The sequence below is a fragment of the Athene cunicularia genome (genome assembly GCF_003259725.1).
Source record: "Athene cunicularia isolate RWA chromosome 7 unlocalized genomic scaffold, athCun1 chr7_part1, whole genome shotgun sequence".
In the NCBI taxonomy this organism is placed as follows: Eukaryota; Metazoa; Chordata; class Aves; order Strigiformes; family Strigidae; genus Athene; species Athene cunicularia.
This window is the reverse complement of record NW_020799107.1, coordinates 18,905,556-18,921,602: the sequence shown is the minus strand read 5'-3', so window position 1 is coordinate 18,921,602 and position 16,047 is coordinate 18,905,556. Positions and strand designations below refer to the sequence as shown.

The window sequence follows — 16,047 nt, the reverse complement described above, 5'->3', positions numbered from 1 at the left end:
GGAGCCTAGAGAAGCGACAGCTTTGAGGGATGTAATAACAGCTTTTCAGTAGCTATAAGGAAATTATCAGGAGATGGAGGCAAGTTCTTTACTGAGGTGCATGGCACAAGAATGATAGACAATAACTTAAAATGGGGAATGCCCTGGTATAGTATAAGGAGAAACCGTTTTCAATATGAGGGTAACAGAACACTGGACTAGGTTGCCCAGAGAGGCTGTGTGGTCTCCATCCTGGCACTCAACTGGACTAAGCCCTAAGCAACCTAGTCTGAATTCTGTGTTTCTCCTGCTTTCAGCAGGAGGCTGGACTGGATGACCTCCTGAGTTTCCTCCTGACCTAAATTCTTCTTAATTCTATGAAAATATGATGGCTATAAAAGACCAGTCTAACAAAAGGACTGCTTTGCTATAATGGAATGGTAAAATGTTATATTTTAGTAGAATATGTGCCATGCTAACAGAATGCTTTCTGAAAGCAAACACGGCTGAGTGATTGCTATTTAAAGATTCCCATGTGAAACAAAGCATTACTTGTTATACAGACTGTGCCAGTTTCTAAAAAACAAGACACAAACAAAGGGTGAAATCCAAGAGAGGAAAAAGTTACAATCTAAACTCTGTTATGAGAATATCCCTGGTTAATATATCAAGTTTAGAGATGAGCTGGTTGAATCTGAACAGATGTACTGTATCTTGTAGAAATGTCCATTTTCTCACTGGTAAGTTTATGTAACTCTCACAAGTATTCAGGATCATGGAGGACAGACTCCATTATACACACTGAAAAAGCTGAATCAAGATAGAGAGTGATGAAATTTCAGTTATTTGAATGTTTAGAAAGTAAGAGGTTTTTGTTTTGGGGAGGAAATAAAGTCTTGTTCATTATATGATACATGCAGCACCAGTTAAAGACAAATAATGCTCAGATAAGATATAGATGTGCTTTCTTTTAAAATATCAATGTGGTTTAAGAACGATGCATAGGCTTTATATGACTGATTCATGGTTCTCCTGAATAAGTACTACAACTATCACAACAAAGTCCAATGTGAGACTTGCAAACTATACATTTCTTCTGTTTGGCAAAAGTGTGATCTTAGCAGCCACTGAACTTTCTAACTACACCTCCTATATTTTTTTTGTCACTTAGCAGTTCTATTTTCTATATAAAAATTGGAAAGCCTGAGGGCTGAACTTGATACAGGGCTTACATGGGAAAAAGATGAACAGGACTTAATTCACCTTTGTGTTCTTTAACCCTGTGGCAAGAGAAGGAAACAGTTTGGCCCCTTCTGCCATTCAGCATAGCCCCGGTCTTCTCTAACCCCAATCTAACATAGCACCTGAGGATCATTACGGCATATATCCTCTCTAACAAAAAATGTCCTATCTCTAGAAATTATCCTTTATTAGACACAGGACAGAGACATATACACAACTGCATCATCCTAGGGTGACTCTTTGATCGGACCCAGCCTGTGGTCTGAGATACTCATTTAAGAATAATTCCTATTCAGTGCAATTCCTACTAAAGATTGTTTTAGAGAACTGTTCCTTGAATATCATTTCATATTCTCACTCTGTTATCCATTTCTTGGACTTGATTGTGTTGGGTTTGGTTTGGTTTTGGTTTGTTTGTTTTTTTGTTGGGTTTTTTTGTTTGGTTGGTTTTTTGTGTGGTTTGTTTTTGGTTTTGGGTTTTTTTTGTGGCATTTATTTATATATACACCGTGCTCTTGTCTGTACCGGGAAATGTTACAACCCAACCTTGGTGTACTGTCTTAGAAAAGGGAGGAGCATAGTGCAAAAATACAGTGGAAAATGATGGTTTGGAACTGTGAACTTTTCAAGAATAATCTGTCTTTTAAGGTAAGAGACTCACTGTATTAGTCAATCAGCTCACTTTAATTTGCTGTTCAGTTCAGACTACCTGCAATTGAATGTATTTAATAAGAATAATGCTTTATTAGTAAAAGTGTTGTGAACTATAGAATATCAGTTGGTATTCTGTGATTCTGTGATGGGGTAGGAGGTGATTTTGGCAGCTCCTCAAAGTGGCTGTTAAACCTCTTGGGAGGCAGAAATACCCTTTTACAATATATATATGAAACAATACCTATAATTGAAAATCTAGTCCTAAATTTGCTTTTATACATAAAAGTTCAAGTCAGTCATTTCCCTTGGAGTAACTGAACCTCATTGTGATATTCATAACTATGGTATTTTAGCTACCTCTGATATTTTAGTGCCTGTGGCCCCTAAAAGGCAAAAATGCTTGGATAATATACTTTCTAAATAACAATCAAGGTTAAGCATGTAGAATTGCTTCCCCATCATTTAAAAATCAGCTGATATATTTTCTTAAATTCCTCAGAAAGTGGAAATAAAGTGCTTTATTCACAACTTTTTTTATTTACAGGAAAATGATCCCAAGGTGAAAGGAAAAGGGATTATGACCAAAATATTACTTAAAAAGGAAACAATTCATTCAGTTCCCATGAAGCAGGGACAAATGCTCTTGCACATTCAAATGTGAGAGAAATCATGTTTTGAGTACAAGCAGCCACACAGAATGTATTTTTCTGGCTAATAATTATGTTTTGCATATTTTGAGTTCTAGAGAGACTGTGACACTACTGGCAATTCTGCCTCTGCAGGATCTGCATTTTTTTATAAATGAGATCAAAAGTCAACCAGATATAAATGTAAATAGGTTTGCATTGGTCTACTGGAAAGCTCCCACAGTTGTAATATTCTTGGTTTGTGTAGTAGTTTTTATAAAATAGAATTGCATACCTGTCAGCTAGAAGAAGAGTTGTCTGTAGACTATGTATTCCTTCCTCTTTTCCTCTCTTTAAATAAACAGTAACCAGAGGATGGGGACTCCAGGACAGCTAGTGCCTGATCTACAAACATCACACGTATCAGACACTAACTCTGCTTCTAGTTGCAGTAGCAGTTAGTAGGTTTTAACTAACTGTTTAAGCATTTGGGAGTCCAACTTCTACTCCTGTCACCAGAGAAGCAATTTTCACGTTTTAGGATGAAGAGAATCAATGTCTTAATACAGTTTTGTAGTCACTTATAAACAGTACTCAAACTCTGCTTTATCCCTCTACAAAACTTTTCTTTGAAACTTTGTGGGTAAAACACTGAAGCCATTTCTATGCCACCTCATATTCTTGTTGCCATAAACAATCAGTATAACTTACAGAAGCACTAAGGATGCTCTGAACTATGGATTAGCACAGACTGGTTTAGGATTGACATTATATGTAGGCTGTCTTTCACACTGGTTCATGAGCAACTCCATTAATCCACAGAGAAGGCTCAGATATTGATTTATAGATACCTCTTTTCTGTACTTTCTCACATAATAGGGTGTGTTGTCCATGACTCTACAAATAGTCCTTTTGGGAAGTGTTGTCTTTTCTATTGGATGGACTTTTGCGTTAAATTGATTCCTGGTGTATTTTATCATGCAAAAGTAATGCTGGGCACTTATGATGGAAAAAATGACATGGACTTTAGGTTCTTTTCTTTTCTTTTCTTTTCTTTTCTTTTCTTTTCTTTTCTTTTCTTTTCTTTTCTTTTCTTTTCTTTTCTTTTCTTTTCTTTTCTTTTCTTTTCTTTTCTTTCTTATCTTTTCCCATTTGTGAATCGGAACCCATTTTTCATGCAACTAAACAGAACTGCAGAAGTATTTTACCTCAAATACCATGATAACAGGATTTTTGGACTACTGAGTTTTGTATTCTTTTGAAAGTATAAAAAGAAATGCTTTCTTGTACAACAGCCATAAACATGCAAAATACTAATGAGATTAGCTGGCATTTTTTCCAGAGAGGAAGGAGTAAAGCAGATTGGCACAAATGAGTTTTCAAAGGAGGAAATTTGCAAGCTATTTTCAGAGATACACTTACATTGATTTGAATGAAAATCAGCAGAGAATACTCTAAGAAATAAATAATCTCAAAAGGACACAGACTCCAAAGTCTGAGAACAGCTGGGAATAAGTGCTTTGGAACATGTGTGTTAGTGATGAAACATATTTACATGATGATTAACTGCTTTTCAGGCAGCCTAGGTATAAGACAAAGAACCTAACATTATATATATCTATCTATATATATAGATATATATAGATATAGATATATATATCTCCTTGTTTTGAAGTCATCTTTGCCTCTCTACCCTGTGGATTAAAATGGAGGAAGGTTTTGTCTGGTTTGCATGTTTCTATACTAACTTGTCTGTATGCAGCAGCTCAGATCCAGATAATACTAGTTAACAATAGCATAACGTGTCACTACCATCAGTGCTCTAATACCTAAAGATCAGGATTTTTAGTGTTGCAAAAATTAAACTTTGCAGTTTAATTCTGTGAAAGTTATGGCTGCACAAGCCAAGTCCTGTATCTGTAGGTATCAGTATCTTGCTCTCAGGAGGGTTTCTGGGAGCAGAAATAATCAGTTGCTATATAGTCCCATGCATTTGCTCTAAAGAGGCCAACATTTCATAAGCGGATACCGTCAAGGATTTGGTTAATGTGATAAATCCTAAATTTCCAGTATTTGGAGTAAACTCTTGTTGTGTTTCTCTAAACTGAACTGATCATTTAGGCAATACTTTCCAGTTTCCACTGCAATATCAGGTGGCAAATCAGGGATTTAAATGAAGTCATGGCAAAATGTAAAAGAAAGGGTCTTTATTGACTATAATACTATGGAGGAAGAAGGACAGGAAAGCAAGAAATTTCAGCAGGCAGGGAAGTAATGAAGGCAGCTGTGATTTCCGGTCTCAGCTTTCTTCTGGTCATTTCCACTCAACTATCAGCAATGAAATAGTTAAGAACATTGACATTTAAACACCATCTTTAGGTTTTGAGGACAGGATGGCTCTTTGTTAATAATGAAGCTGGAATATATTCTTTTTGTGGATAACACTTCAATGCTATAATCAAGGTCATTATCAAAAGGAGGCATAATGATATCTATAACTAGAGTCTGATGAATGAAACACAGAGAACAGGGTCTCCCCTTTATACTGTTTGCTTTGACTTTTTTTCAGACTGAATTTTGGTATCTTTTTTTCACTGTGATTACAGAATTAAAGCATTAAGAAAAACAGAAATAAAAATTCTATATTGTACCAGAAAGTTTGTGTTATCTTGAAATGGTGTATCTGTGTAAATGCTGGAGGACAAAAAGTATTTTGTGACTAGTTATGGCTGTAATTCTGCTTTCCAAATGAAAATTTAGTTCCTAAGAAGTAATTCAAATATGTATGTTATTTCATAGAATCATAGAATGGTTTGTGTTGGAAGAGATCTTAAAGATCATCCAGTTCCAACCCCCTGCCATGGGCAGGGACACCTTCCACTAGCCCAGGTTGCTCAAAGCCCCGTCCAACCTGGCCTTGAACACTGCCAGGGAGGGGGCAGCCACAGCTTCTCTGGGCAACCTGTGCCAGTGCCTCACCACCCTCACAGGAAAGAATTTCTTCTTTATATCTCATCTAAATCTTCCCTCTTTCAGATTAAAGCCATTACCCCTCATCCTATCCCTACACTCCCTGATGAAGAGTCCCTCCCCATCTTTCCTGTAGCCCCCTTTCAGCACTGGAAGGCCGCTATAAGGTCTCCCCAGAGCCTTCTCTTCTCCAGGCTGAACAACCCCAACTCTCTCAGCCTGTCCTCACAGGGGAGGTGCTCCAGCCCCCTGGTCATCTTTGTGGCCTCCTATGGACACACTTGAGCAAGTCTAAGTCCTTCTTATGTTGGGGGCTCCAGAGCTGGACACAGTGCTCCAGGTGGGGTCTCACAAGAGCACAGTGGGGGAATCTCTGCTGGCCACATTTCTCTTAATGCACAAGTCCAGGTAGATGACTTCAGTTGCTTTTCCCTTATCCACCAAAACTGTAACCCTGTCATAGAAGGTCACCAAATTTGTCAGGCACCATTTGCCCTTAGTGAAGCCCTGTTGGCTGTCACCAATCACCTCCTTATTTTCCATGTGCCCTAGCGGAGTTTCCAGAAGGATCTGCTCCATTATTTTAGTGGGAACAGAGGTGAGACTGACTGTCCTGTAGTTCCCTGGGTCATCTTTATTTCCCTTTTTAAAAATGGGGGTTATGTTACCCCCTTTCCCTTTAAACCAAAGCAGTATACTGAATTTAAAAGTTCAAGCTATACAAAATTATTACACCAATACTTCTCACCTCAGAAATGTGAACTTTCAGATACTGTGAAACCAGCTGTAACTATGGAGCCACATTACCCCACTGTCATTGTCATGTATCTGCTCTGCCTAGATCTAGGTTCACAGCTACAGTTCTGATTGCTTTTGAGATATGCGGTTTCCAGAGTGAGTTAGCAATTTCCGTAGTCAGCTTGGTCTTGCTACTTGATTGAACTTTTTCCATACTTAGCTGGGAAGAATATGGACTGTCTAGCACATAGACTGAGTCATACACTAGGTCAAATATTTAGGGAGCACTTTAAAACTGAACTTGAAATCACTAAGATAAAATCTAATCCACACCACTATTCTCTTTCCATTGCTTGAAACCAGAGAGAACAGCACCAATGTCAACACTGGTACTATTCAAACTGTGATGTGCTGAAGTTTGTATAATACCAGATATACATAAGGTTGCTGTTAGAAAAACAGTTGCTCTTCCTCCATGTCTATTGCAAGGTGTGATGTCTGATGGGCTGCATCACTTTTTGATATATAGGCCAATTTGGTGGAGAAGAGAGAGAAGCAATCGGTAATACTAATCAGGAGTATGGAATAACTCTCTTATCAGAATGTAGCATTAGAAAAGATGTACACTGAAGATGGAAAGGGGATACAATAAAATCATTGAAACCACACCAAAAATAGACTGACAGATTCTGTTTTTTTTTGTCTTTAGCTTTCACTAAAACAGAAAGAAGCATATGCAAAACAGGTAGAGACTTTGTCTGGAAATGCCTAATTAAAAGATGAAGCTCTTCTCCATAGGATCTAAACAGCTTAGAAAAACTTTGAGTGTGAGTATCATATCATAACCTTCTAGCGTCATTTGACTCCAGAATGTGACACCTTTCTTACCACTGCAGGACCTCTTTTTGAAAGTCAGTAATCATTGATTCTTTGTAGCTCAAGCAAGGGAAATTTGTGTCCCTTGATTAGTGTAAATTGACCCTGCCTGTGACTTTCTGAATCCTGCTATAAAACTGTACTATGGATGTCCAGTGGCAGGAGAGTTCCTTCTGGATACTGTACTGAAATGAAAGACTCCTCCTGATGCACTAGCCTGCAGGTTTTTTATTTGTGCTGTGGAAGAACTTAAAACTGTCAGAAGGGATTTTTCCAAACTGAGTAAATTGGGTTTTTTTCTCTTAAAGATGTAGAAGCTATAATAATAGAAGTTGTATTCTTCATTATTTGTTAAAATTAGATATATCTACTCATACCTTTCTGACCTTAAACACTGAAAAAGAGAATAATTTTAAAGGAAATTTAATTGTTCCTTTTTATTCAGATATGGTCTCTCATTAGCAGGCATACATGAATGGAAATAAATGTTCTTCCAGAAAAGCCTCCTTCTTACTGAAAACAAATTAATCTTAACCTGAGAAGAAAAAAAGAATGTATTGAAAAGCCAAGGAACTGAAAAATATGATTGAAATTGGCCCATAAATAAACCTACTTAGTATATCTAAGAGCTGCTTTATGATAATCACTAGGTAGCCCATGTGAAATGTGAATAAGAAGTGACCCACCCACATTTCTGGGCAGGCACAGGAGCCATAACTGAATGGGGATGGGCAAATGGATATTCTGATCACTGTTGTATCAGCTTGCTGTGAGATGGTGCTCCTTCCTGAAAAACCAACAATACTGAATGGGACAAGGGATACTCTTTTCTCTTAGGACAAGTATTAATTATACCACATAAAAAAGGTCATCCGTTTCTAATAGTTCAACACCTTCAGTAAAATTCTGGATTTGATCCAAGTTGGGGGTTTTGTAAGGATGTTTGGAAAAATCTTGCATTAAGACAGGTTTTTTGGACAGCTTTTTATTGAGGGGTAACACTTTATCAACATGCAGTTAGATCGTATTTCTTAAACCAAAGCCTCCTACAGCAGCAGAGTATTAGTGACTTGATTCACTTACCCTTCTCATCAGCTCTGGTTAAGGCACTGAATCTACAGTCAAGACTGCACTTGCTGACCCTCATGCTAGAGCTAATCTAAGGGGACTTGACACACACACAAGGGTCTTTCTTTTCACTTGTGTTTTTAATTCATTGGTAGGGTCACAGCATTTATAGAAGACAAACAGGTGATAAAATGCCTATGCTGACTTAAATCAAGATTATGACCTTCTAAATGAAGTCCTCATCTTTCTATTTAAAAACACTTAATAGCATTTTCACTTTATTTTGTCGATGTTTACACATTTATTTTCTTATCCTCAAAAAAGAGCTTAAAAGACCTTAAAATACTAGTTTGGAATCTTAATGTGTTTTGAAAATGCAAATATGTTTAATTTGCAGCCAACTGTAGCAAATTACATTTCTCAAACTGGGTAAGAGGCAAGTAATTTGTGAGGTTTGTAAACACTCTGCAAATAATTGCTTAAGCTTATCATTACTCAAACCTATACTCTTCTGTAGTGCTTCTTATCTGTAGAATATCTGATGTGGATAGGGTAAGCTTAAATGATCTTCTTACCTCCCTTTAACTGTTACACTCTAAAAGCCTAGATATTGCCCACTGTTGTCCACAAAGCGTAGACTAAGAAGTAAAAACAGTATTCAGTGTGATACAATCCTTTCTGATTATCATATATCCATTCTCAGTCCCCAAATAATTACACTTGTTATGTCAAAAGCTTTACAGCTTTACCACCTGAAGCAATATTTTACATCTGTCAAGAATGATTTATGCAATAATGACTTAAACTGCAAACTGGAGTCCTCAAAGGAAGAGCTGTCAAAAATTTTCACCACAACTAACTTTATTAAAATAAGAACTGATATTCTGTATAAACATTGTCTTACCTTCAACTATAATACAGATGATATAGCTATATGATTTGTGAAAATGAAGCTGTGAGATAGTGAGGAATATGCAATATTGCTACTTTGACATCAGAGTATATTTTAATTAAGCAGATGTTAATGCCTAATGAGGAAGACTTAAAAAAAAAAAAGTGTTTCATAATAATAGTTCTTGTGATTTTTCTGTATTTATCTATTGTTCATTTTAAAAAGGGATATTTACATTAAAAAAGAAATTTACTGAGTCTTTAATCCCATAAGTACAGCCAGTGATGTTTGTGGAGCTTCTTGCTTGATGAGAACCTATAAATTTGGACCCTTAGTTTTGGTGTCCATGTGTTCCCATTAACCATTTTTCTCAGTAGCAATTAATTCTTTTGATAACTATGTAATCGCCTACTGTGGCACTATTCTAACAGGACACAGGACTAGAAATTTGCCTGGATTGTGTAAATGCCCTTCTAAAAGGAAAAAGGAGTGAGGAGAACTTGAAACCAAATAAGGGCTATATTACCAATCTTATTCTGATACAAATACTGCAAGAGGAGCTAGTAAAGCTTTTATCTGAAAAATGTTACAAACTTCTGTGAATATAGGGCACCAGTGTGGTTGGGACAGGGCCTGTTGCATGCATAAATAATACTGGCATCCCATTTTCATGCCATCTAAACAATTACACAAAGCTACCACAAGTATTCTGCCCCTCTCCCTTGCACCCTCCCCACACTGCACAATGAAAAGGGAAGCATGCCCAGTCTAATTAACATGTTTCTAAAACTGTGATACATTGAATTTGCTTTCTCCTTTGACCACTCTATCTTCTGTCTGCCGTGTTTAAGGCAACTGACATTTTTGAAAATCAACCTGCTACAATTTTTTTTCCATCCTCTGTCCCCCTATTCTTCAAACGTGTGATCTGGCCTAAAGTTTAAAGCAGTGAAGAGCAGCATTCAGTCTTGCATCATTGAGATGCTCAAAATCTTACACTTCCTTTCATCTAGAAAAGTGAACGATAGACCAGTAGAGAACAGCAGAATCCTAATACCCAGTACTTATGCAATACCATTTTTCTAGTGCAAGAATCTGCTTTTCAGATGAACTTTAAAGCTGTGACATTTTAAAACTATGCGATGTGGTATTTAGAATTAAAAAACATTAGTTATAGAGTGATTCCCTTTCTGATATCTGCATTGCTGGACTTCTGATGATAGATTAGCTTTATAAGTGAAGGTATACATGATCCCACTGACATTTGCTTTACTTTGAAATATTAAAATAGTTTTTAATATAACCACTGCTTATGTAGAGTAAATGATAGTGTGATGTGGAACAGGTTTTTATTTGCAATGCACTGGACATTTATTCAGGACTGTGTAATATGTTCTTCAGAAACTCCTGTTGGTGGAACCTCAAGCAATTCACACCTTCCTGAGCTGTCTTCCTCCTCTGTCTGCTTAGTATTATGTTAAATATTATACAATGGGTGGCTATGAAATATAATATCAACTCAATTTTTCAAGACTGAGTGGTTCCATTGGAGTAACTTGGGTTGCTCACATGAAGACAGTTACATTTCTTCTAAATGTGCTGGTATTGACCTCTTAAAATATTCTCATATTCACTCACAGCACACCCTACAAAATAAGCCACTGACCAGACACTAAACTCTGAGATTTTTAGAAAATTATTTAAATTCATTTTGCTTCAGAACCTGGAGGAAGTCCTTGTTAGGTATCACCATTCTGTATATTGTTATACAGAGTATGGTATATATAGCATGTGTATATACACTCTATATATTGCAAAAACAAATTTGCTAATTTGAAAAAGTGGTTAGTGAAGAAGTGAAGATGAAAAGTGAAGTATATCTTTTCAGTAATTTAGAATAACTATAGAATATGTTTACTGACATTTATTATATCCATCATATACATAGTTTCGATTTTATCATATCACATAAACTTCAGATTTTTCTAGCACATTTTGTAAAGAAATTGAACATTATGTGGAATGAAATGAAAAAGTCTGTGTATATGTATACACCAATGATCAAGCTGTCACACATTTATGCATTTGAGTGTCAGACCTATCTTGTCAATTCTGTCAATTTTTTGATATCCTGTCAATTTTGTCAGGTTTTGCCTGTAATTGTGACTTGATGTTTTAAATTATTTTTACCCATATTTGTTTAAATTTACCAGTTCATTTAGTGCACATGGTAAGTCCCGTTCACATTTTGACTGGTAAAATTTTGAGGAATTCAACCCTAATCTGTATAGAACTGTTGTCTGTAGCTTTTGAAATTCCTTAACATTCAAACATATGTTCTAGTAATTTAAAGAAACTATTTACAGTGAAGTGAAGTTACTGGGAACCCTTACACACAAGATTGTTTACACTGAATAGTCCATAACTCATTTATAACGTGCTTCAAAATTCAAAGCTATTTACAAAAGATAGGGCAATTTTTACGGACAGTTTTACTTTGGTTCACCTCAGACAGATTAGGGTGTGTTGCATGATGCCAGAGTTCAGCATTTAAAAATATATATATATATATATATATTTATGGTAATTGGCAGATAAACAGTAGTTTAGTTAAGCATCTTTCCCTCTCTCCTAATATCTTGGGAGACTGAATCACTTTTAAATGACCAGATCTCACAACAGTGCTCCAGGCTGATGGCTGTGAAAGTTAGCAATGACATTCTCCTTTTGCAATATTATTTTTAACACATGCCAAGTTAACACAAACACAGGCTAGATGTGTAAAAGACATACAAGTGTCAGGTCTCCTGAGAAATCTACGTTCAAGGCACAGCTACAACAAATCTTGACCAAAATCTGCTCCAGACCACCGAACCAGATCTAAGAATAAAGTACTCTACTGAGAACGTGCTAAGAAGAAAATATTTAAATATTGGTAGCGTGGGTAGAATGACTGGCCTGAGTCCTATCGGCATTATACCAGCCTAAGCTAAAAATAATATTAAGTCTCTCCAAGATAACAACATTTTATTGAGCACAATTATTGAGGGTTTAACTCTGTGACTTTAAAATGTGAGAGTATCCACTGCATTTGATTCTAAAATTGATGCAAACAACACACTGGCACTTCTCCAGAACTAATTTAAGCTCAGCATTTGAATATGAATTTCCTTTTCCTTCTCCCAAGAGTGTACACAGCAAGACACAGACTAAGGTACACTGCATTTGTCTGTTACTTGGATTTGTTTGAAAGAAAAGATGTTTCTGTCAATAACCCTGGGTAATTAGGAAAAAAACCCCAAACCCTGTATATAACTATTATGTGTCATAATTAGTTTTCATGCGTATGCATTTTTTAATCTGCAAATACAGTAATTTATTCATTTAATGCTCTTAACAGTAAAAAAGCATCAACATAGCAGATTTAGCCATTCTTCCTATATTTAGTGAACAACAGGGAAACTCTTCATGGTTTAGCCATCCCAAAATTTTTACTCTGACAACATAATTCTAGAACAACTTCTGTGTTTCAATTGCAGATCCTCCAACTTCACAATATCTCATCTCTGAAAAAATTACATCCCTTTCTTTATAAGCTAATGCTTTCTTCATGATAGGCCAATTTTTGCTACTTTTAACCTTGTTGTACTTTTCCCAGTAAAATACTGCATTTAAACTGAGGTATGGTTCCAACTGCGAGGCAGGCAGACTTAAGCCTCCTGAAAGTGATACACGATTCCTATGTCCCATAAGGTGAAACAGTTCATAAAAATCAACATTCATAGGGTGTTCCTTATATGTTTGTGTTATCTGTTCACTGATGTAAGGCTCTTTACTTTAGGAGATTTACAACTGAGAGGAGAACTTTTGTTCAACTGTTGCAAACACAGTGCTAGCTTCATTCAGCTGTTAGTCAGTGTACAGTGATATACTCTATACACCCACCACTTTCAGGGCAGATTCCCTTACTGGTATACATAAATGTACTTCACTGGACTTCAAAGAAATGACACCACTACTCCAGCAAAAGGTCTGGCCAGAAGATCATACACACTTCTACCAATCAACTGATAACCAAACACACAAAAGGTCTTGAAAATAAAAACAGACTTTACCATCTTTGTGATAATAGGTGACTTCTACTTTCCTCTCCTCTGACCCGAGCAGCGCTTGAGCAATTTGGGCAATATGATGTCTTTTGGTCTCTGGGCCATGAAGAAAATCACAAGTGCAAGGTTTCTGCATGACATCTGGCCTGGAGAACCCAGTCATCTCACAGAACCCATCATTGCAGTAGATGATAGCACAATTCTGTACTCTAGCATTAGCGATGATGAATTTTTTATCTGCAATAAAAGAAAGTGATGCATTTTTTAGTACTCTTTCAACATTTCATAAAGTGTCGATTGCATGGATGGATGCTAAACAACCCTTTTTTTCACTGGGGTGCCTGAAATGCAGAGATTTTCAGTCATTTTATGTAGCTAATTTGATCCATAGCTTTTAAAGAAACTTCAATCAGTTTAGAATACATTAAAGATTAAGATAGTTGTCTTTTAAGGAAATAAAACCAGATTATGCAAATGTTTTGCAAAACTCCTTTTGACTTCCAAATTTTGGTTTTTTAGCTTCACGGAAACCTGGGTGATGCACACCATCCTGTCAGCCGTAACTCCAGGAAAGACCTTGAAAAGTTAGTAGCTTTTTTAGGGGGGTGAAGTGGAGCCTCAGGAAGGGGGCTCTGTTCAAGTGAAGAGCTTCCTGGGATAAGGTCCACCAGCTCAGTCTACTCTGTAGGGGTTTTCATTGAGGTGAATGACAAGAAGTTTATAGCCAGTATTATATAGTCAGTGATGTTGTAAACAGTTTGGACAGTCCACTGAAGTTCTGTGCCTCAGTCCATCATCCTTTCTCAAACTCTCACCTGACAAGAGGGTTCAAAAGTTCCAACTGTTATTCCATTTATTTCTGTTTACCACCATAAGACAATATTCCTATTGTAATTATAACTGAGAAGCTTTGATAATTTTACTGTAAATAACATGAATTTCTGCTTACTTAATCCCACTAGTAGGTATCTTGCTTCATAAAAGTCTTTTTATGTGACACCAAGTTAGCAGTACAAGTCTTCAAAATTTTAAAGATATTCTGTCTTTGAACACAGTGAAATATTTGGAGAGAAAAATACACATTTTATTCTTGCTTTTTCCACCGTCTTTCAATCATGCTGAACTTTCACAATCACTTGCCTATTTACTAGGTAGTGCTTTATTCGCTTCTAAATCCATACACTTTACTGCATAAAAACTTTACTTGACTAGCAACACTGACTGAGCATTTAGATAAATTAGGACTACAAAGACCATCTGTATTTTTTTTCCTCAAATAATATAAAAATTATATTGGTAACATGGGTTAAGCATAAGAAAGTATATGAACTGGAATTAGCTGTAAGGGTTTGCACCAGACTGATACTAAAATTATGCTAAATATTTAAATAAATGTACATATATCAAACTACTGTTTCTAAATTAAATTCATTTTGAGCATCAAGTGTTCCTTCTTACTGTTAACAGTAAACCAGAGTTCCAGCCAGGAAAAACACTTCCCTTTCAGCCTTCTCGACAGGTAGTAAACTGCTGCATTGGAAAAGATCTCACGGACTCTCCCTGAGGATGTATTTGCACTGGTTTGATAGATATTTTAGGCTTCCATAAACAAAGCAGAAATCTTTGACAGCTATATTAAAATGCAGTCATGACAACAAGGTAAGAGTATTTTCCCTTTAATAACTCCTCTGCATATTATCTATTGCCTCTAAATCAAAGTCTGACTGTTCTGCTTTAATTTGGAAAGACAGTGATAATTAATAACAATAAAAATCATAACCATAATAAATCTAGTTTATTTTTTAGACATTGCACGTGCAGCAAGACTGTACACTGCTCACCAGTTCAGAAGAAGGTAAGAGATTTAACTTCTATAGCTATACAGTATGGATACAGCCAAAGATAAAAACTATTCCTTGAGATAGTGAGGGGAAAAAAAAAAACAGTAATTCAAGTCGGTAATCTGTATTCTAGATTAAAAATAATGTTAAACCTGCCAGGGAACCCATCCTTACCTCTGTTTTTTGTTGTTGTCTTTTTTTTTTTTTTTTTTTTTTTTTTTTCCCAAGCTACAAACTTAAAATAGTCTGGAGCTGCTGTCCATTTAGTCACAAACAGAATCAAACTACAGTAGCAAAATAGATAGAAAGAACTTACTTTGCCCTTCAAATTTTCGTATGATTGTACCCAGAAATGTATTTTGTGGTGCCACATGACCTCTGCGAACAGGCATGTTTGTACAGGTCTTCGGTTTTCTGTGCACAATGACTTCTCCAAGGATCTCCTACACGGCTCCAGCCCAAAGCACCGAGCCAGCTACCCTTTGTGACAAATCATCGTCCTCTGGAGCTCGGAAATCTCTTCCCATTAGCGCCACTTCTAGATACACGCTTTTCCTATTGGAGTCAGATCCATCCCCCAGTTTCTTTCCTTTTTTCTTTCTTTTTTTCCTTGCTTTTCTATTTTTTTCTTGGAGGAGCTCGGACGCTATTGTCTGGGGCGGGTAGGGGTGGGGTAAGCAGGAGGAGGTGGGGGGGGAAGATTACAAGGGTAATCGATCTCTAGCACCAAACATCGCCAGTTTTCCAAAGCAAATGGCTGTGACCCGGCAGTTTCCGACGCTGTAGTGATGGTTAAGAGGGCTGGAAGACTAATGTTGCTCCGCTGCCAGAGGGAGTGACGTCCCCCCCCCTCCGGGCTTCACCACGGCGCGCAGCAGCTCGGATTACTCAAGCGTGGTTTAGCAAGAGCCAGCCAATAAATCTCTTCAAAACTCAGCGACAAACAGCGGCATCAGGAATGAGCTACACCCCGGCAGCACCGCGACGTGCCACATCCCCCACCGCTGCGGCTGCAGGGGGGCAGCGGGGACCGAGGGCGCTGGCGGCGGGGA

General features: G+C 37.0%; 1 protein-coding gene across 3 annotated transcripts in view; it reads right to left on the bottom strand.

The window, feature by feature from the left end:
• KCNH7 (potassium voltage-gated channel subfamily H member 7) overlaps window positions 1-16,047 on the bottom strand; it is a 234,127-nt gene that overhangs the window by 217,281 nt on the left and 799 nt on the right. For 2 of the 3 annotated variants that reach the window (XM_026852302.1, XM_026852303.1), the window contains exons 1-2: window positions 15,312-16,041; window positions 13,161-13,391 (exon numbers count right to left, since the gene is read on the bottom strand). In XM_026852302.1, the coding sequence (XP_026708103.1) occupies window positions 13,161-13,391; window positions 15,312-15,387 (307 nt within the window). In that variant the 5' untranslated portion in view covers window positions 15,388-16,041. Of the gene's footprint in view, window positions 1-13,160; window positions 13,392-15,311; window positions 16,042-16,047 lie in introns of those variants that run through there. The other variant, XM_026852304.1, reaches the window with a different exon arrangement.